This window comes from Stegostoma tigrinum, chromosome 21, assembly GCF_030684315.1.
Source record: "Stegostoma tigrinum isolate sSteTig4 chromosome 21, sSteTig4.hap1, whole genome shotgun sequence".
In the NCBI taxonomy this organism is placed as follows: Eukaryota; Metazoa; Chordata; class Chondrichthyes; order Orectolobiformes; family Stegostomatidae; genus Stegostoma; species Stegostoma tigrinum.
In genome coordinates, this window is record NC_081374.1 from 51,572,542 (window position 1) to 51,595,067 (window position 22,526).

General features: G+C 45.6%; 1 protein-coding gene across 1 annotated transcript; it reads right to left on the reverse strand.

Annotated features, from left to right (window-relative positions):
- Positions 1-825: 825 nt before the first annotated feature.
- On the reverse strand, positions 826-2,751 carry LOC132210828 (probable G-protein coupled receptor 139). Its single transcript, XM_059653277.1, has 2 exons — positions 2,402-2,751; positions 826-1,727 (listed from the first exon to the last, which is right to left on the reverse strand). The coding sequence occupies exons 1-2, from the start codon at positions 2,685-2,687 to the stop codon at positions 826-828; spliced, it is 1,188 nt and encodes a 395-aa protein (XP_059509260.1). The 5' UTR covers positions 2,688-2,751.
- Between the last annotated feature and the right edge of the window lie 19,775 nt (positions 2,752-22,526).

Genomic DNA, 22,526 nt, shown 5'->3' on the forward strand with positions numbered 1-22,526 from the left:
TGTCTACAGATAGAGATAGAAAATATATGGTCAATGTCCATACCATTGTCCTTTCTCATTGCTCATTCCTGAAATAATTCACTCAGTGATGAATATTTCCTTCAGCGACCCATATCCTTTTATCTACGCTTGTGGAAATAGAGCTTCTTGGTGGATTACTTTTTTTCCTTCCACTTCCTCTGGCTCTTTCAAAAAATTATACAATGATGGTTCGAAGAAGTCCACCCTTATAACAGTCAGCTTCACAGCATTGACCAGTTACATTCACCTTGATACGACCCATGACATTTGTAGTTCGTGTGGAATGGTATTCGCGTCTCATTCGATTGTGTCACAGTGAAAAGTATATTTTTGAGAAGTCTGAAATGCATCTAAAAGTCTCAGGTTTCTGAGTTACAATGCAAACATTTTTCACTTCTTGTTTTTGCTGCAATCTATAACCAACTGTGCTGTCACGGGTTTATATTTCTTTGGATTAAGCTGAAAGTCCAAGGGACCGTGTTTAGCACCCTCAAATTGGACAAGATTTCACCGTTTTGTGATCACTCTTGAATAGTGTGTCTGTAACTGAACCTGCTCCTACATCTATCATTCTGATGCTTCCACACATGCACAGCCACACACCCACACTTGGATTGAGATGCAGATAAACAGTTTCCGGGCACAGGCGCACAGGCTGTCAAATTAGGCAGGAAAAATCACAGATCAAAGGCCCTGGAGATATCATCTTATTTCAATGATGTCTATTAATAAAACACCAGGACTGTGGATTAGACAGAAACGCGTGCAACATTGATTACTGATGATGTAATTCTTCAGTCAGTCTCAATGTTTAATACATTTCACAATTGGAGGAAAGGGATAGTGCACAATATTCTTCAAATGCTCTCTGAACTTGGGATGTATGATGACATAAATCACAGTGTTTGTGCAGCAACTCAGCATCTGCAGCATGTAGCCCAGTTCCATTACAAAAAGAGGCAGATATACAGACTCATATCCCAAAAAATTCATTCTCCAATTTATGGAATACACCATTGATACTGACCATAACAGAATGAAATTTCCTGAGATAAGAAACAATAAAATGATGGATTTTTTTCGACTCTTCATCTCTGGGTCTTTGGTCGTCTTTCTGTTGCTCTGCTGATTGAGTCTCCTGCGTGATCTGCTGGTCACTGCAATGTGTCTAACCGTTAAAGCATTGAGAAGCAGAATGAGAATAAAGGCAACTCCCGGTGTTAGTATGTAATGACAGAACTCAATTGTTCCCCAGACTGGAGATAATTTCACATCCTTTGTCACCCAACAAAACCAGGCTCTGCTCTTGTAATAATACTGGTGAGTAAACATAAAGTACCAGAAAATGTTCTTCAAACAGCTCAATCCAGTCACTGTTGCCAGAACCACGGCTGCTGTTTTCACATTGCAGTATCTACTACTCAGAATTGGACAACAAATGGCGACAAATCGATCAAAGGTGAAAGTGACGGTGAACCAGACAGAACAGTCAGTGGCTGCATAAAGCAGGACAGCGTGGATATTACACACAGGTATGCCTTCTAAGAAATGATGCTCGACCAAATAGACAAATGGAATGTGTCGCAATATGAGTTCAAAGATAATGACCAGGAGATCTGCTGTTGCCATGGCTAACAGGTAGTGAGAGACACATCGGGAGAGACCACACTTTTCCTGGGACAGGATCACAATTGTTACTACATTGGCTGTGAGGAAAGCAAACAATGAAGTTACAGTTTCTGCTGAGAATAATGTTGACAGTTTTATTGAGCACTGACTGAGATGTACAAATGGCAATTTGTATCCGTCCCTGTCACAAATGTTTGCATCAGTGTTCAGTGTATTTGGTGGATCCAACGACTGTTATTCCATAAGTTGACCATGTCATGAAAATATAAGATGAGATAAACTTGCTGTTCACTGAACTGTTTGTGACTGTTACAACACATTTTGCCCCATAATAGAAATGACAGAAACTGAGCTTGAATTGGCTGTTAATGAATTTTGGAAATGGGTAAGTTCTAAGAGTTGCTATCCTGATGTACACACATGATGGAACCAACCGTCAAAGAATGTTGCTTGAAAATGCATGCAAGGATTCTAGATTTCATTGAACAAATGCTTCAACTGCATTGACGTGGAGACAGCGCAGGAATGGATACCGAGTCAGTGAGCAATATGACACAAAGATAGCCAGGATTACAGACCTACCAGCTGGGCTTTGAGTTAAGCAAGAAGCACTAAAGATGAGAGAGTAAATTTCAAGCGCAGTAAGACCCTTAACAATGGTTGACAGAATGAACAACACACAGGAAAGAAGATAAGAGCAGCAAGTGTTGCACTGTAAATACCACAATTTACAGAAACACAAAAGACTTACCAGGCAAAGCAATGACAGCGAGAATCGGATAATAAATCAATTGCATAATCCGAAGGACTATTCGAATGCGAGATTTCAGTGGCTTCCGATCAAAAGTCGCAGAAAGTGAATTCAACATCTCAATGAAACCCCTTCCCAATGTTTTACCATTCCCTTCGACTGTTCTCACATTTTGAACCATTGTCAATCCATTCCAATCTGTTGTTGTAACATTCCAATCGTTTGTTCTTAGAGTCAAGTCCAGTGTTGTATTGTTCCAATCTATTGTTGCCAGATTCCAACACATTGTTGCATCATTTGAAGCTATTACGCTGGAACTGTAAACTGTGAACTGTCGTCCTTTCTCTCTCTCTCTCTCTCTCTCTCTCTCTCTCTCTCTCTGGTGTCCCAGATCTCTGTTAATATCACGGCTGTCTCTCCCACTGACATTATGAGAAAAAATATTGAACCCTTATAAATAGACATAGTGCATCCTGCAGCAACACAATTCGGATCCAGGGGGACTGACATTAGTGACAGTTAATAAACAAACAGTTACTCTTTCCATCCTATCTCCTCTGTGGCAGTGCAAACTGATGTAATTACCCAGGTGATTTCAGAGGTTAGCTGAGGAAAGAGTGATGTCATTAATGGGGGTACAGTCTGTAAAATGGGATTGGGGATAGAGTCTGAGCATGACACATGTTGAGATCTGTTTAAGAGAGGGATTGAATGGACCATGTAATTACAGGTCAGTGCAGAAATTGAAAGCCATGGCGTAAGGTGACAGGGGAAGCCTGAAGCATGACACACTGGTTGAGCTGATGAAAATAAAGTGGTGAGCAGTTTTTCAGACAGCAAGCAGATGTCTGGTCTGTTCAGCCTCCTTCAGCTGACGGCACAGAACGTAAACCACCACACCTCCACCCTTATCAAACCATCTCCACAGTTCCAAATCATGGCCATTCACACACATTGCCATGTGCCTTCACGTCATTAGTAACTAGAAATCGATCAATCTCTGCCTTGATATTATAGTTTCCACCTGTTGTCTGGGCCACTGCATTTCAAAAATTCACCATCCTCTCAGTGAAGAGGTTCTTCCTCATTTCATTCTGAAATGGATCACCCTTCATTCTGAGAAAGTTCTCAGGTACTCACCCACAGGGCCAGAGAAATACCCTTCCTGCGCTTATTGTCAATCCCTTGAAGCATTTTGGAAATTTCTTGGATATTACTGAATTCATCAAACTCGAGGTATTCCTGTGTCCCTCATCATTAAGGAAGCAGGCCAAACCTGCACACAGGTCCACTCTCCCGCCATCACACTGATGCTTTGATTGCCCTATTTACTAAAAGCTATTTCAGCCTAAACTATACACAAGAGCTCAGCCCCCACAGCTCTCGGTGACAATGAGCTCCAAAGAAACATGACCCTTTGAGAGAAGAAATTGCCCCTCATCTCAGTCTTCAATTAGTGCCCCTTCATTCTGAGACATTGCCCTTTTTTCAGAGACTCTCCCACGAGAGGAAACATTCTCTGTGTGTGACACCATCAACACACTTCATGTGATTACCTCTCATTCTTCCAAACTCCAGTGACTACTGGAGCAATCTATTTCATCTTTGCTCGATAGTCAATTCTTCCATACTGGAATCATCCTTGTGAACATTTCTGATCTGCGTCCAATGAAATGTTATCTCTTCATATCTCAGCAGCACCTTTCACATTTGCAGAAAGACTTCCCTCCTCTTATACTCCAACCCCTTGAAGTAATGGCCAACATTCCATTAGCTTTTATGATTACCTGCTAGCTTTCTGTGTTTTGTGCACTTGGCCCCCAAGTCCCCTTGTGTTGAAGCTTTCTGCGGTCTTTCTCCATTAAATTAATACTCTGTTCTGTTGCTCTCATTTCCAAATAGAAGAACATCACAATTTCTCACATTCAACTTCTATTTCAACTTTTTCCTGTTCATTTTGAACAAGACATAGAGTTGCCAGCGTTGAACTGGGATGGACTGAATCCAGTGATATATCTCCAAGGCTCTATAAAGCTCTGGTCAGATCACACTTTGAGTATTGTGGCCAATTTTGAGCCTCATGCCTCAGGAAGTATATATCAGGCCTGGAGAGCGTCCAGCGGATGTTCACGAGAATGACACCAGTAATGAAAGACTTCACATATGAGAGCGTTTGAGCACTCTGGATCTCAACTCGATAGAGATTAGAAGGATAAGAGGGTTCTGAATTGGAATTTTAGGGATACTGACCAGCCTGGAAAGTGTGGGTATTGGAACAAGGTTTGCATTGGCAGAAAGCCGAGAATCTGAGGGCACATTCTTAAAGTAAAGGGAAGACCCTTTAAACAGAGGTAAGAAGAAACTTTTTGAGATAGAGATTCGTGAATCATTGACCATGTTTAAGACAGAGTTAGATATGTTGTTGATTGTCAAGTGGATCAAGGGTGGCAGAGAAAAAGTTGAAAAATGGGGTTCAGAAGCTTCTCAGCCATGATTGAATAGTGGAGGTTCCTCAATGGGCTGAATGGCCTAATTCCTGCTCTGATGTCTTATAGTCTGATGCACCAACACTCCCAGATCTCGCTGCATCTCAGAGCTCTGCTACCTCTCAGTGTTTAGACAATATGCTGATATTTTTTGCTGCATGATTGACATTTGTGTCGAGTAGTCAGATTCAAGTGCAGTTGTGGATTCCATTCTTAAAAGCTCCCGTTTTCCAGCATCCATCCGCTATTTGGGTGTGTGATATTCTATCAAGGGCACATGAGGCAGGTGTCTCAATCCTCCACAGGGATCACAGTCTTCCTCAGTAGAGAAACTCTGTCTGGGATTTTGCTGGTGTGCATAGTACAGGTCTGGTCAGTGAAATCCATGAACTTTGAAGCTGACCTTCAGGACATTTGTTCAATCTGGTAGGTGTGGAGTGTTGCACTTGGGCAGGAGGACAGGCAAGGAAACACATGATGGATGGTTGGATGCTATGAAGCGCTGTCAATCAGAGGGAGCTTGGGTGTGCGTGCATCAGTCTATTTAGAGAATGAGATATGTAGATGAAATGGTTAACAAGGCATCCATTTCACTTGGTTTTGTTTTCCAACGCATTGAGTTTAAGGGCAGGGAGTTTATGTTAGAATTGTGAAAAAGCATTTTTCAGGGACACGCAGCAAGAGTATGCAGTCCCGTAATACACATTATAGGAGGAATGTGATTCCAACAGAGAAGGGGTGAAGGAGATTTACCAGGATTTTGCCTGGAGAGACACACCAATGGTTGATGACAGATCGGGGTTGTTTTCCATAGGACAGAGGATATGGGGAGGGTACATGGTTAAAATGTATAAAATAATGCAGGGCAGAGATCGGGGAGATTGGAAGAAACGTTTCCCCTTGATAGAAGGTTCAATTACCAGGGTGCGCGGGGTACAAACATTTAAGAAAGTGTGCAAGTGGTTCCGAGGGAATGCGAAGAAAAATGTTTTCACCCAAAGTTTGGAGGCGATCTGAAATTCACTGCCTGTAAGCATGGGAGAGACAGAAGCCCGAATACAAAAGAAGAATTATTTAGATATGCGCTCACAATGTCAAGCCTTGGACTAAGTCCTGGGGAGCGGGTTTAGAATGGTGAGGTGGTTAGTTTCTCAGCAGCACAGACACAATGAGCTGAAACGTCTTTTCCTGCCATGTACACCTCTGTGACACTGACCGCCTCCTTGAGTTTTCTCCATGATTTGGTCAAATCGTGACTTTTGTCATTCCCCTCCCCAAACAACTGCTCTCCCAGGGAAGGAATTCCACAGACACATATCCCTGAGATTAAGAGATAAATCTCCATTCATCGCAGAGTGAGCAGTCTGGAGTCACATTCAGGCTGAACCGAGTAACAAGAGCAGATTTCCTTTCCTGCAGGGATATGAGTGCATCCGATTTGGATTTTACATCAAACAATGATGAGTGGAACAGTCATCGTTACCGTGACATGATTTGTACTGCAGATTTATGAACTGATTTCAAATTCCATTCCAAAGGCCACGCTGAGATTTGATCCCATGCCGTTGGAGCATTTGCTTATGACTACGACCCCATTCTCCCGCGTCACTTCCCCAGAGTTCCTGTATTTGTTTGATCCATTCATACTTGGCTTGAAACCTGGAATTCGGCCACGGCAGGAGATGCCTGATTCAGAAACCACGTCCCCACCTCACAGCTTCTCAAGCTCTTAGCATCTCTCTGGTCAAGACCCCCATGGGAGATCGATAATGATCCAAATGAATGAGGTTTGAGAGGGGCCAAATGGTGGAATCCCACTCTGATTTCACCCCAGGTTTCTTTTTTGATGCGTGATTTGCGGTTTGGATCTGGGATCCATTCTGAGCTAACCTCCTCTCCCTGTTTTCCGATTCTCCTCGGTCATGCACAAGATCGTGGCACACTTGTCTTCCCAATGCGATGAGCCAAACCGAAGATGATAGTGGCATAAGGAGAATGTCTGGTCACAGCCGTCACCCGTGAGATACAGGAGGCTGGGTAACACCTGGGGTCAACTTTACACGAGTCTTCGCGCACGGCCCGTCCACCTGGTCTCTTTCATTTGGCCGTGGCAACGTCCCTGAAACCCAAATCTGCCCTTTGCCTACCACAAGCCAACAACTGAGAAGAACTCAGGCACCCAAGCTCTGAGTCACCCTCTGATCTCACAGTTAAGGAAGGGCTGTGTTTGTCATTTGACGGAACCAGAATGTCCCCTGTGATGTGAAAAATGAGAATCTAGAATCTTGGAATTCTGAAATGACGACGGAAATCATCTGAAAGAGAATTCTACAGGTGTTACAGCATTATTGAGAGAAAGATTGTGCGACAGACTGAATGAGAGAGACAGAGTGACACATAGAAAGACAGACAGAAGACAGCAATAGTGGACACCAGAGAGATTTTGCTGAGGACCATGCTGGGAGAAGTCAGCACAGTCACCATCATTGATCAATGGAGTGAAGGAAGAACCCGCTGTCAAGGAATGGTAAGCCCCAAACATTCCTGTCATGTTTCCATCCTTCCTTCCGAAAACCAAAAGAATGTGGAGCGAGATATTGAGACAGGCTGTTGGGAAGTTTGTTGTAGCCCAGAAAGTATTTCGTCTGTTTGGAAAGTTGACATTTTAAGTTGAATTAGTATTAGTGTGGCCTCAGGTGAATACTGGTTTCAGTGAATAAGGCGAGCAAGGTCAGATTCCTTTTGTTAGTGTAAACGGGCTGAGCTCGCAGTTAGGGCAGTGGTGTGCTCCTCCTGCCTGATGTGCGAGATCAGGAAACAATCTAGTGTCCCTGACGGTATCTCTGCAGGAATTGTGGGTGGAATTCTAAGGCACTCTATACAATCATTAAAAAAAGGAACATAACTCGGGAGAAGGTAGGGACACTGAAGGATAAAGGAAGGAACTTGTGCTTGGAGGTAGAGGGTGTGTGTGAGAACCTAAGTACCCAAGTGGTGTGTTGAGAAGGTAGGGTTTTTCTTTTTCTTTTTTTAAATCATATTTTGGTAAGGAGAGTGTTTGGTAATAAATTTTTCATTTCATTTATCGATTATTTGATGATCTCGCAGGGCTCAGTTAAGCTAAACAGTAAAAATGCCAGGATGTTATGCTCCTCTAGCTCAATGTGGGAGCTCAGGGACGCGGCTGATGTCCCTGACTTCTACACGTGCAGGACGTGTGTCCAGCTGCAGCTCTTGTTAAATCGCATGACGGCTCTGAAGCTGCGGATGGACTCACTTTGCAGCATCCGCGATGCTGATGAAGTCGTGGATAGCACGTTTACAAATTGGTCACACTGCAGATTAGGATTGCTGAGGGAGAAAGGGAATGTGTGACCAAAAGGCAGAAACATAGCAGGAGGACAGTGCAAGCGTCCCCCGTGGTCATCTCCCTCCAAAACAGGTATACCATTTTGTACACTGTTCGGGGAGATGGCTCACCAGGGGAAGGCAGCATTAGCCAGGTTCATGGCACCGTGGCTGGCTCTGCTGTACAGAAGGGCAGGAAAAAGTGTGGAAGGGATATAATCATCGGGGAATCAATTGTAAGGGGAGTAGATAGGCGGTTCTGTGGTCAAAAAGATACTCCTGAATGGTATGTTGCCTCCCAGGTGCACAGCTCAGGTGTGTCTCGGATCAACTGCAGGACATTCTGAACGGGGAGGGTGACCAGCCATTTGTTGTGGTGCATACAGGCTCCAATGATATCGGTCAAAAAGGGGATGACATCCGACAAAAAAAATTTAGGGAGTTCGGAGCCAAGTTAAAAAGTAGGACCTCAGAGGCAGTCATTTCAGGATTGCTACCAGTGCCACATGCTAGTCAGAGGAGAAATGGAAGCACAGGCAGGATGTATGAGAGCCTTGAGAGATGGTGCAGGAGGGAGGGGTTCAGGTTTGTGGGACATTGGGATTTGTTCTGGGGGACGTGGGACTATTATAAATCAGACGGTACACACTTGAGAAGGGACAGAACCAACGTCCTGGAGGATGCTTTCGATAAAGCTGTTGGTGAAAGTTTAAACCAATGTTGCAGGGGGATGGGAACCAAATGAGGAGGTTAGTGGACAGTAAGGAGGTAGTAACCAAAGCCTGTAAGGAACTAGACAATGAAGTCAGTGTGACTCGGGGAAGGGTAAGCAGAGAGCAGATGATTAAAGTAAAGGGACAGGTGGTCTAAGATGTATTTGTTTTAATGCGAGAAGTGTCGTAGGCAAAGCAGATGAACTTATGACTTGGAATAGTCACTGGGAGTATGATGTTATTGCTATTACTGAGACTGAGAATTACTGAGACTTGGTTGAGGGAAGGGCAAGATTGGCAAGTGAATGTCCCGGGATATATATGCTTCAGGCGGGATACACAGTGAAGTAAAAGGGGTTGAGGAGTTGCATTACTGGTTAAAGAGGATATCACAGCTGTGATGAAGGAAGGCACTAGGGAAGAATCGAACAGTGAAGCAATATGGGCAGAGCTTGTCAATCTGGACCCACTGCGGGGTCTCTCGATTCCGTGGTCAGTCAATGAACACTCGCAGTTGGTCTGGCTGTTTAAGACTTTCCGCTTTATTTCTTCAATCGGCCAGGTACAGCCCATCCGGAAACACAGAAGATGAGCACTTCCATATTCTTCGGAGGAGCTGCACCACAACTTAATATAAAGACATTTTTATACTTTTCTTAAAGCAGGGTACATGGCATGATCGCATAGTGTATTCAAACAATTACCAATCAATACATGATATTGCTTCATTGACAGTTACCTAATCCAATAGTATTAACTGGTAAACAACTTATGTCATAATGCTTTGTTTACTGAATTGTCCCACCATATAGCGCCATAACATTTGCTACTGAAGGTCAGCTAGATTGGTTAGTACTGCATTATCTTATCGTTACATTATTTATCCTGAAGCCCTGGCAGAATGCGAAGTTCCCAGGCTAAAAGAGCAGATCTAGCAGAATTCACAGTTCCCAGGCCAGAAGCCATTTTGTTGCCAACTTGCACAGCAGCCATCTTGTGCCTACACCCAAATTTCAGACTCACTACTCCCCGCTCTGGTCATTCCATGACCGCACAAAGGGATGGAGAAAACCGGGTTAGTCCAGGGTGATGGACGCCAGAGCCCGCCAATCTTCCTCTGCCACCAAGGAGGAGTCGGGGTGGGCAACTGATCAACATCCCCTGCGGGGGCATAATCTGGATGAAGGAGTAGCATCTTCTGCGGGGTACCAATAGCAGTAACAGATGTCACTAATCTAGTAAGGATATATTTAATGATGGAGATACCAACACATAAACAAAGCAAAACAACACCGAAATAAAGCGCTAAATTGAGTAGCCAATGGTACCATGAACCAAAATTCCAATTCCCTTTAGTAGGACGCTGCCTGAAATCATTTAATTGTGATTGAATGGATTGATTGGCACAGGTGCCATTAAATGGTTCTTCCATGACATGAGTGATGCATTTGTCCCCTATTATAGTACAGACCCTGCCTTGCTGAGCCAAAAGATAATCCACGGCATACCTTGTTTGTTGCGTTTAGAGCCTCAATTCTGCCAACTCTTCATTAACAGCCCTCATCCCTGCCACTGTGTGGTTCCCCAGGACGGTCAATCCGCAAATGGAGTAGTTTCTGTTTTTCACGCTGATGACCCCCGGGGCACCTCCCAGAGACAGGGATCCCAGGAACCCATATCCAAGTGAGGACCCCAACGTGACCAGATCCTTCCAATCTGCATAGAATTGAGTGCTTAATGTCCGGGCTACTATCTTCCTACAAACATGACACTTCTGGGGTCACGAGACAGTAAGGGGCCCGATAGTGCCAACAGCCAAGTGGAGTGGAAGGGTTGGGGTGGCTGTCGTATATACCCCATTAAGAAGGAACACAAAACCCTCCTCAACACGATAGCACTTGACCTCCTGATTACCCATCCGTGCATACTGTCTGTATTTCCAGTGCGCTGGTTGGATGCTGTCTCCGGATGACCCAAACAGTTGGTAGGTGTCAAATGGGTATGTCCAGGTAGCCGAAGTAACATGCGTCCCATTACTTTGGCCCCAAATAAACTGCCTGCTGGCAGTAATGCGAAGACATCTTCGTTCATCGCAGGTGCACATAAAGAGGTCTTTGCTCACTTGGCAGTGCTGGTGGGAGCACTGCGTCTGCACACAGGAGGAGTCTTTGGGGATTACAGCGGATACGCACTCCTAGCCCAGTCCTGAAAAGCAAAGTGGGTAACTTAGTGGGTCCGACCATGTAGCGTCAGCCATACCGTGTGGGATGCAGAAAGGAGCTTCTCATATGCAGCACGCACCTGGGAGTGAAAACCTTGCAAACTTTTAGTCCAAGCGAGAACATAAGAGGACATGTCCTCAGTTATGTGATGAAAATGAACATGGGAAGGGGCAGCAGTCTGAGGAGTGTGAAAAGACCGACCATAAACAATCTCAGCGGGGGACAGATGATTTCTGTCCGCGGGCGTGCAACAAAGCTGAAATAAAACTAAAGGCATCAACGGAACCCATGAAAGACTGGTAGCAAAAGTTATTTGGCTAGCGTAGTTTTCAAGGTTTGACTACAATGCTCCACGAGTCCCGCAGCTTGAGGACAGTACTCACAGTGAAGTTGGCGGCAAATGCCAAAGTGAGAGCATATTGTATCATTAATGTCACCTGTAAAATGAGGACCATTGTCGGAAGACAGGCAACAGGGAATACCAAAGCGGGGAATAATTTCCCTCAGCAAAATCTCTACCACAGTTTTGACAGTAGCATTGGAAGTAGGATAAGCCTCAACCCATTTGGAAAGAAAAAATATGCAGTAACTAGAATATATTTATAATGCCAACATCTCTGTACCTCAATAAAGTCAAGCTGAAGGGTCTGGAAAGGCCCTTCAGGAAGGAGTGTCTGCCCCACCAGGCAAGGCACTCCCTTACCTGGATTATGTTCTTGACAAGTGAGGCATCGAGCACTGACTTTCTGGGCCATCTGCTGGAGGCGAGGATACCACCAGGTGGTCAAGAGGAGGTCAGAAGTCGAGCGAGCACGACAATGAGTAGCATTATGCAAACAGTCAACGACCCATGAGGCAAGAACATCAGACATACAAATTTGACCAGCTGGAGTGGTCCAAATTTTAGTAACAGGATTACAATGACAGCCAGTGTTGGACCACAGCAACTTTTCAGATTCAGTGTTGTCTCCCTGTAAGGCAATAACATCTTTAATGGTTGGTATTAGCTTGTCAGAGGTTGACCCACTCTTATCAGAGTTTTCAGTCTGGCTCATCATTTTAGGCACAATCACAAGACGGTTGTGTGAGGCAGCCTTAGCGGCCTCATTGACAGCATGGTTACCAATGTCAATAGGAGAGTGGCCGTTGGTATGGGCAGTACATGTGATGACAGAAATCTGTTTTGGTAGCAAGAGCATGGTCAAAAGGTCCGAAACGAGCTGGTGATGAGAAATGGGGGAACCCGAATAGGTCAAAACCCAGAGATAATGGGAACTGCAGATGCTGGAGATTCCAAGATAATAAAATGTGAGGCTGGATGAACACAGCAGGCCAAGCAGCATTCCAGGAGCACAAAAGCTGACGTTTCGGGCCTAGACCCTTCATCAGAGAGGGGGGTGGGGGGAGGGAACTGGAATAATTAGGGAGAGAGGGGGAGGCGGACCGAAGATGGAGAGTAAAGAAGATAGGTGGAGAGAGTGTAGGTGGGGAGGTAGGGAGGGGATAGGTCAGTCCAGGGAAGACGGACAGGTCAAGGAGGTGGGATGAGGTTAGTAGGTAGCTGGGGGTGCGGTTGGGGTGGGAGGAAGGGATGGGTGAGAGGAAGAACCGGTTAGGGAGGCAGAGACAGGTTGGACTGGTTTTGGGATGCAGTGGGTGGGGGGGAAGAGCTGGGCTGGTTGTGTGGTGCAGTGGGGGGAGGGGATGAACTGGGCTGGTTTAGGGATGCAGAGGGGAAGGGGAGATTTTGAAACTGGTGAAGTCCACATTGATACCATATGGCTGCAGGGTTCCCAAGCGGAATGTGAGTTGATGTTCCTGCAACCTTCGGTGAACCTGCACATCTGCCAATGTGGTATACTGCATCCACTGTACCCGGTGCGGCTTCCTCTACATTGGGGAAACCAAGCGGAGGCTTGGCGACCGCTTTGCAGAACACCTCCGCTCAGTTCGCAACAAACAACTGCACCTCCCAGTCGCAAACCATTTCCACTCCCCCTCCCATTCTCTTGATGACATGTCCATCATGGGCCTCCTGCACTGCCACAATGATGCCACCCGAAGGTTGCAGGAACAGCAACTCATATTCCGCCTGGGAACCCTGCAGCCCTATGGTATCAATGTGGACTTCACCAGTTACAAAATCTCCCCTTCCCCTACTGCATCCCTAAAGCAGCCCAGTTCATCCCCTCCCCCCACTGCACCACACAACCAGCCCAGCTCTTCGCCCCTACCCTCTGCATCCCAAAACCAGTCCAACCTGTCTCTGCCTCCCTAACCGGTTCTTCCTCTCACCCATCCCTTCCTCCCACCCCAAGCCGCACCCCCAGCTACCTACTAACCTCATCCCACCTCCTTGACCTGTCCGTCTTCCCTGGACTGACCTATCCCCTCCCTACCTCCCCACCTACACTCTCTCCACCTATCTTCTTTACTCTCCATCTTCGGTCCGCCTCCCCCTCTCTCCCTATTTATTCCAGTTTCCTCCCCCCATCCCCCTCTCTGATGAAGGGTCTAGTCCCGAAACGTCAGCTTTTGTGCTCCTGAGATGCTGCTTGGCCTGCTGTGTTCATCCAGCCTCACATTTTATTATCTAGGTCAAAACCCACCTATTTTTCGAGAGCTGGCCAAAATCATGAGCAACTCCAAAGGCATAGGGGGAGTCAATGTAAACGTTAATGCAAAGGACCGTCCCGAGGATGCAGACATGGACCAGGGCAAACAGCTCAGTTTCCTGAGCAGAGAAAGGGGTGTCAAAGGAGGCTGATTCCACGATAGAACCTTGGTAATCAATAATGGCATGGACGAGAGATGATTACCTGCATGATCAAGGGAGTAGCTACCATCAGTGAACATGGTGATGTCTGCGTACAGTATAGGGGCATCAGAAGGGTCTGGGCGAACGTGGACGCCCTCATTCATGATGAGAAAGCAATCTTGATCCGGGGCGGATAAAGGTGGCGGAGGGTGCGCAAGGAAATCAGCAGGATTGAGAGAGGAGCAATACTTAAATGTCAGCCTGGGATTGTTAAGAAGGTAAACTTCCTGACGGTTTTGGCGGGCAGCAGTCAAATGCTGGGTCTGTCGCTGTCCTAATAGGGCAACTACTGCATGAGAGCTATAGACCACTATGTCCTGGTGAAGGGTGAGGTTCTCAGCGGACCGTAAGCTGAGGTAAATAGCAGTAAGGGTCTGAGTATAGCAAGGGTGCCCCAAGGCAACAGAGCCCATTTTAGTAGAGAAATAGGCAACTGTGAAGTTGGGTGAGAACCAAGGAAGCGCAGTCATCCACAATAGTGCAGTAAAGTTGGAAAGGTCTGTCATAAAGAGGCCTTCCCAAAGCTGGAGCTTGTAACAGGGCTAGCTTGAGTTTTTTACAAGGGCTCTTTTGCTTCAGGGGGGAGGGAGAAATTTCCTTCAGAAGAAGTAAAAGGAGTTAATAAATTAATGAGGCGGGCTGTGTTAGGGATCCATTGTCGACAGAAGTTCACCATGCCCAGCCACTGGCGAACCTGCTTCGTGGTCTGTGGGACTGGGAAGTTGACAATAGGGGCAATACAGATTTGTTCAAGGGAACGGAAATCAGCCGATAGGTTGAAACCTATGAACTTAACCTGGCGTGTGCAATTAAGACTTTATCGGGAGAGACAACATAGCCAAGATGTTTCAGACAGTTGAGGAGGATGATATCAGAGCAGTAAGATTCATCATCCGGACTAGCAAGCAGGAGGTCCACATATTGAACTAATGTAGACCCACCGATGAGCGTGAGGGAATGCAATTGTTTCTGTAAAGCCTGAGAGAAAAGGGTCGGAGAGTGTAGAAAGCCTTGGGGCAATCGGGTCCCCATCAATTGTTGGCCATTAAAAGTAAAGGCAAACAGATACCGACTGTCCTCACGGAGCGGTAGGGAGAAAAAGGCATGTTGCAAATTGACGCCAGCAAATATTTTAGCGTCCGCTGGTACTGAGTTTAAGATATGAGCTGGATTCCGGACTAAGGGATGCAGGGGCTGCACAATAGAATTGATGGCTCTCAGGTCCTGGAACAATCTACACTGGTCAGGCTTGCTAGGTTTCAGGACAGCCATGATTGGAGTATTACAGGGTGACTGTCGACGGATGAGAATGCCCTGGCAAAGAAAATCATTAATCAGAGCAGTGAGGCTTGAAATAGGAAGGGTGTGTTAACAATGTTGGCGCTGTACTCCAGGCCTCCCAACAGGAGGCATGAGATAAAGAGGGAGACAGATTATGGAAAGGTGTAGGAGTAACTAGGTGGTGGTGATGGGAGATGTTAATTTCCCCAACATTTACTGGGATTCACTTCGTGTTAGCTGTTTAGACAGGCCAGAGTTTGTAAGGAGCATCCAGGAAGGTCTCACAGAGCAGTATGTTAATAGCCCAACTCCGGAAGGGGCCATAGTGGACCTGATGTTGAGGAATGAGCCCAACTAGGTGATTGAAGTTTCAGGAGGATATTACTTTTGGAATAGTGGTCACAATTTGGTAAGATTCAGAACACACATGGACAAAGACGAGAGTGGACCTAAAGGAAGAGTGCTAAATTCGGGTAAGGCCAACTATAGCAAGACTCAACAGGAGCTGGGGAATGTGGTTTGGGGGCAGCTGTTTAAGGTTAAATCCACACTTGATATGTGAGTGGATTTTAAAGAGAGTTGATTAGTGAGCAGTGCAGACAAGTCCCTGTGAAAATGAGGGATAGAAAGGGCTAGATGAGGGAACCATGGATGACAGGTGAAATTGTGAGTCCAGCAAAGAGGGAAAAAGAAGCTTACATAACGTCTAGGTGACTGAAAGCAGACGCTTCAGAAGAATAACGGGGAAGTAGGACCAATCTGAAATGAGGAATCAAGCGGTCAAAAAGGGGTCATGAAATAATTTTAGAAAATAAGATTAAAGAATATCCCAGAGCCATTTATTTGCATGTAAGGAGCAAGAGGGTAACTAGAGAAACATTTGGCCCACTCAAAGACAAAGGAGGAAAGTTATGCGAGGAGTCAGATAAAATAACTGAGATTCACCAAGGAGATGGACATGACGGATGTTGAGGTTAGAGGTAGATGATTGATTACTCGAGGACAAATCGGCATAAGGGGTGGTGTGTTGGGTATTCTAAAAGGTAAGAGGGTGGACAAGTCCTCAGATCTGGATGGGATCTACCTGAGATCACTGAGGGAAGCGAGAAAGAGCTGGGACCTTAACAGATATCTGTGCAGCACCGTTGAGCACAGGTGTGGTCCTGGAGGACTGGAGAGTTGTTAATGTTAGTCCACTTGTTGAAGAAGCGGAGCAAGGATAGTACAGGTAATTGTAGGCGGGTGAGCCTGGCATCAATGGTGGGGAAGCTGCTGACAAAGATAGTGAGGCATAGGATCTATTTACATTTGGATGAAAATGGGCTTTTGTTTGTGATAGGCAGCGTGGTTTTTATGTAGGGAAGGTCATGTCCTACCAACTTGATAGAATTCTTCGAGGAAGCGACAAAGATGATCGATGAGGGAAGGGTTGTAGATGTCATATCCATGGAGTTCAGTAAGGATTTTGACAAGGCTCCCCATGGGAAGCTGATGGAGAAAGTGAAGTTGCATGGGGTCCAGGGTGTACGAGATCAGTGGATAGAGAACTGGCTGGGCAACAGGAGACGAAGAGTTGTAGTGGAAGGCAGTTTCTCAAAATTGAGAACTGTGACCTTTGGTGTTCCAAGGGGATCCGTGTTGGGATCATTGTTGTTTGTGATCGACAAACATGATCTGGAGGAAAGTGCAGATGGGCTGTAAAGCAAATTTTCAGATCACACTGAGATTTTGATGGAGTAGCAGAGAGCGAAGGGGACTGTCGGAGAATGCAGCAGATTATAGACAAATTGGAGATTTGGGCAGAGAAATGGCAGATAGAGTTCAATCCAAGCAGATACAAGGCGATGTATTTTGGAAGAACAAAGTCAAGAGTGAATGACGTGGTAAATGGAAAAGCCCTGGGGAAAATTGCGGCACAGAGAGATTTGGGTGTCCAGGTCGATTGTACTCTGAAGGTAGCAACACAGGTGGATAGTGTGGTCAAGAAGGCATACGGCATATTTTCATTCATCAGACGGGGCATTTCGTACAAGACTTGGTAGGTCATATTACAGTTGTATTGGACTTTGGTTCGACCACATTTAGAGTACTGTGCACAGTTCTGGTCACCACATTATCAAAAGATGTAGATGCTTTGGAGATGGTGCAGAGGAGGGTCACCAGGATGTTGCCTGGTATGGAGGGCGCTAGGTATGAAGAGAGGTTGCGTAGATTAGGATTATGTACATTAGAAAGATGCAAATTGAGAGGGGACTTGATTGCGGTCTATAAAATCATTAGAGGTATAGACAGGGTGGATAGCAAGAAGTTTTTTTTTCCAAAGTGGGGGACTCAGTTACTAGGGGTCATGATTCAGGGTGAGAGGGCAAATATTTAAGAGAGAAATGCGTGGAAAATTCTTCATGCAGAGCATGGTTGGTGCATGAGAAGTGTTGCCAGCGGAGTTGGTGGAGGTGGATACGATAGCGTCATTTAAGATGTGTCTGGACAGATGCATGAATTGGCAGGGAACAGAGGAGCCCAGTTCCTTGGAAAATAGGCAATAGGTTTAGATACACGATGTGGATCTGCGCAGGCTTGGAGGGCTGAAGGGCCTGTTCCTATGCTGTAATCTTCATTGTTCTTTGTTCTAAATCAGTAGTTTGTGTCAGGAATCACCCAGAAGAAGAATATGGACGATAGTGCAGCATGGTGACTCAGCAGTTCACACGCCTGCCTCACAGTGCCAGGGACATGAGGTTGATTCCACACTGCGCGACCATCTGCATGAAGTGTGCACATTCCCCCTGTGTCAGCACTGGGTTCATGTGGGTGCTCTGGTTCCATCCCACAGGCCAAAGGTATGCAGGCAGCGTGGATTGGCCAAGCTAAAATGTGCGCCAACGTGTTCATGGACGTGTAGGTTAGTGGGGTTAGAGGGGGATGGTTCTGGGTGGGATGGTTTGACGGTCGATGTGGATTGTTGGGCTGAAGATCCTGTTTTCACAATGTAGTGATTCTATGTTCTATGACAGTGATCTTTGTGTGGAGGATGCTAATACGCTAGGGCATTTTGGGATGAAGAGGGAAGTGGTGTTGAGCTTTTAGAAAAGTAATAATTCTCATGGACCCAATGGTATCTACCGCAAGTATTTAAGTGAGTTTAAAGAGGAGATTGCTGGGGCCTTGACCAAGATCTTTGTGTCCTTGCGAGCCACTGGAGAGGCCCCAAGGGACTGGTGAGGAGTTAATGTTGTCTCTCTTTTCAAGACAAATTGGGATAATGCAGGAATATACAGACGGATGAGTCTCACGTTGATGGTTGGGAAGTTCTTGGAAATAATTCTAAGGATAGGACTTACACACATTGGGATAAACATGGCCAGTTAGAGACAGTCAGCATGGCTTTCTGCAGTGCATGTCAGGTTTTATGAACTTGGTTCAATTTTGCTACGCGGTGATAAAGGGGATTGATGAGGGTAGAACAGTGTATATTGTCTACATGGATTTCAGTAAGGCTTTCGACAAGGTCCCTCACGGTAGGCTCACCCATAAGATGCAGATGCATGCGATCCACGGTGACTTGGCCACATAGATTCATAATTGGCTGGTCAACAGAAGACAGAGGAAAGTGGTGGAGGAACAAAAACAGAAGTTTCTGGAAAAGTTCAAAGGGTCTCACAGCATGTGTGAAGGAAAAAAGAATCAGAGTTAATGTTTCGGATCGAGTCACCCTTTGTCAGGTAATGGTAGAGGATTGTTTTTCAGGCTGGATGTTCTGTTACTAGTGGTGTTCTGTCCGGATCTCTACTGGGTCCTCTACTGATTATGTTATGTCTAAATGACTTGAATGTGGATGGAGTTGTGTGGGTCCGTAATCTTGTGGATGAGAAAAAGATCGGTGAACAAAACCAACGTTTCTGGACAAGCTCAGCAGCTGTGGCAGCATCTGTGAAGAAAATAACAGATTAGAGAAGTTATGAATAGTGCAGACGGTTGTGAGTTGCAGATATGAGCAGAGAAATGGCAGGTGGAGTTTTATCTATGTAATTGTGAGGTGTTGTACTCGGGGAGATCAAATGTTAAGGAAAAGTGTTCAGTTAATGACAGAGTCCTGAACAGTATTGATGTACAGAGGGATCTGGAAGTTCAAGATTATAGCTTCCTGAGAGTGGTCACATAAGTACACAGAGTTGTCTGATTCCTCCTCAAACATTTTGCAGACGACTACGACTGGAATGTTATGAATGAATTTCACAAGTGTCCCACAATGCCAAAGCAGGAGAATCAGTACGAACACAAGTCAGGAACAATGTAAAACATTCCCAATTTATCAGGAACAAAATAACTGGAATTATGAACATGAAAGATACTGTCTTACGTTTACAATACTTCCAGAGTCTCTTGTAAATTTACACAGTCACTTTTTCCGTGGCTCTGTCTCTGGGTCTGTGAAGCTGCTTTCTCCCTTTCTCCCTCTCCTTTGATGGTCACCTGGTCTCTGCCTCTCTGCATTCTGGTCTTCTCGGTGGGCCTCAAGCGATTACAAGAACGATTCCAAGAGAGCAGTCTGCAGGTGAACTCTGTTTGTACACGTTTTAAATGCGGTTCTGGAACTTTCTGTATTTCTCACCAATCAGGGTGAGAATCCTTTTTCGTTTGAAACAAAATCCATCATTTTGATGGCATGCTGCAGTCAGCTTTCTTTGTGTCGCATGACCCTGTACCCTTTGTCTGGGGTAATGGGAACTGCAGATGTTGGAGAATCCGGATGAACGAAGTGTGGAGTTGGATGAGCACAGCAGGTCAAGCAACATCTTGGGAGCACACAGGCTGACTTTTCGGGCCTCGACCCTTCATCAGAAACCCAAAACGTAAGCATTGGCGCTCCTAAGATACTGCTTGACCTGCTGTATTCATCCAGCCCCACACTTTGTTATCCCCCTTTCTGTCTGGGCTGCCTTTTGTTTCGTGGATAAGTTGTTGGGGTGTCTGTGCAGACTACCTGTTACTTTGCTGCTGTGTGTGCACTGCGTCAAGTGTATGGGTTTCGTGATTTCAGAGTTTCACTTGGCCAATGTACCCAGCATTCCTTGCTGCTCAGCCAAGCTGGGAACCTGTGTTTTTGGACCGAGGAGGCTGCTATAACAGGATAATAAAGAACGTGTGTGGCTCAGTTGCCTTTGTTGGTCTGGGAAGTGAGCCCAACAGTCAGGATGTCATATTGTAATTTTATCAGACTTTGGGTCTGCACCATTCAGAGTATTGTGTTCAATTGTGGTCACCACATTACAGAAAGGATGTCGAGGTTTTGGAGAGGGGGCAGAAGAGGTTTAGCAGAATACTGCCTGGATTACAGGGTATGAGATAAGGAGAGGCTAGAGAAACTCAGTTCTTGTCTCCGGAGCAGCGGAGTCTGACGGGAGATGTTGAAACATGTCTATAAATTAATGAGATACATTAGATGACAGCCAGAATCTTTTTTCCCAGAAATGAATCAGTCAACACGGCTTTGTGAGGGGCAGGTCATGCCTCACAAACCTTATCGAGTTCTTTGAAGATGTGACTAGAAAAGTTGATGAGGGTCGAGCTGTGGATGTGGTGTATATGGACTTCAGTAAGGCATTTGATAAGGTTCCCCATGGTAGACTCGTTCAAAAGGTCAGGAGGAATGGCATACAGGGGAACGTAACTGTCTGGATACAGAACTGGCTGGCCAACAGAAGGCAGCGAGTGGTAGTAGAAGGAAAATTTTCTGCCTGGAAGTCAGTGGTGAGTGGTGTTCCACAGGGCTCTGTCCTTGGGCCTCTACTGTTTGTAATTTTAATTAATGACTTGGATGAGGGGATTGAAGGATGGGTCAGCAAGTTTGCAGATGACACAAAGTTTGGAGTTGTCGTTGGATGTATAGAGGGCTGTTGTAGGCTGCAGCGGGACATTGAAAGGATGCAGAGATGGGCTGAGAGGTGTCAGATGGATTTCAACCTGGATAAATGCGAGGTGATGTATTTTGGAAGTTCGAATTTGAAAGTTGAGTACAGGATTAAGGATAGGATTCTTGGCAATGTGGAGGAACAGAGGGATCTTGGTGTGCAGATACATAGTTTCCTTAAAATGGCCACCGAAGTGGACAGAATTGTTGAGAAAGCATATGGTGTTTTGGCTTTCATTAGCAGGGGGATTGAGTTTAAGAGTCGTGAGATCTTGTTGCAGCTCTATAAAACATTGGTTAGACCGCACTTGGAATACTGCGTCCAGTTCTGGTCGCCCCATCATAGGAAAGATGTGGATGCTTTGGAGAGGGTTCAGAGGAGGTTTACCAGGATGCTGCCTGGACTGGAGGGCTTATCTTATGAAGAGAAGTTGACTGAGCTCGGACTTTTTTCATTGGAGAAAAGGAGGAAGGGAGGGAACTTAATTGAGGTACACAAGATAATGAGAGGCACAGATAGAGTTGATAGCCAGAGACTATTTCCCAGGGCAGAAATGGCTAACATGAGGGGTCATAGTTTTAAGCTGGTTGGAGGAAAGTATAGAGGGGATGTCAGAGGCGGGTTCTTTACACAGAGAGTTGTGAGAGCATGGAATGCGTTGCCAGCTGCAGTTGTGGAAGCAAGTTCATTGGGGACATTTAAGAGACTGCTGGACATGCATATGGTCACAGAAATTTGAGGGTGCATATGTGAGGATCAATGGTCAGCACAACATTGTGGGCTGAAGGGCCTGTTCTGTGCTGTACTGTTCTATGTTCTATGTTCTATGAAATGACTAAAATTAGTGTCATGCATGTAAGGCGAGAGGGGGGAGTTTTCAAAGGAAATGTGAGGGCCAAGATTTTTACACTCAACGTTACGACAGTGAAATGCCAAAGGGGACATTCCGTGCTCTACAGTTCTACGTTCCATCACAGTCAGAAAGAGTCAATGTTTTTGTTTTCAGTCACCGTTCATCACAATCATTATCGTTTCTGTTTTTGATTCAGAAAGTGCTTAAGTTGGTTTTGTCTGTGTGTGTGTGGGTGTGTGTGTGTGTGTGTGTGTGTGTGTGTGTGTGTGTGTGTGTGTGTGTGAGTGAGCGAGAGAGAGAGAGAGAGAGAGAGAGAGAGAGAGAGAGAGAGAGAGAGAGAGAGAGAGAGAGAGAGAGAGAGGAAGATGATATTGGCCCACTAATATACAGAGATGGCACAGCATACTCAAGGAAGTGTCAGCCACTGCTCCATTGCTCATGCTTTGCCAAAGGAACATCTTTTTGCCTCCTCTCCTGACCTCAGAGGGGAGT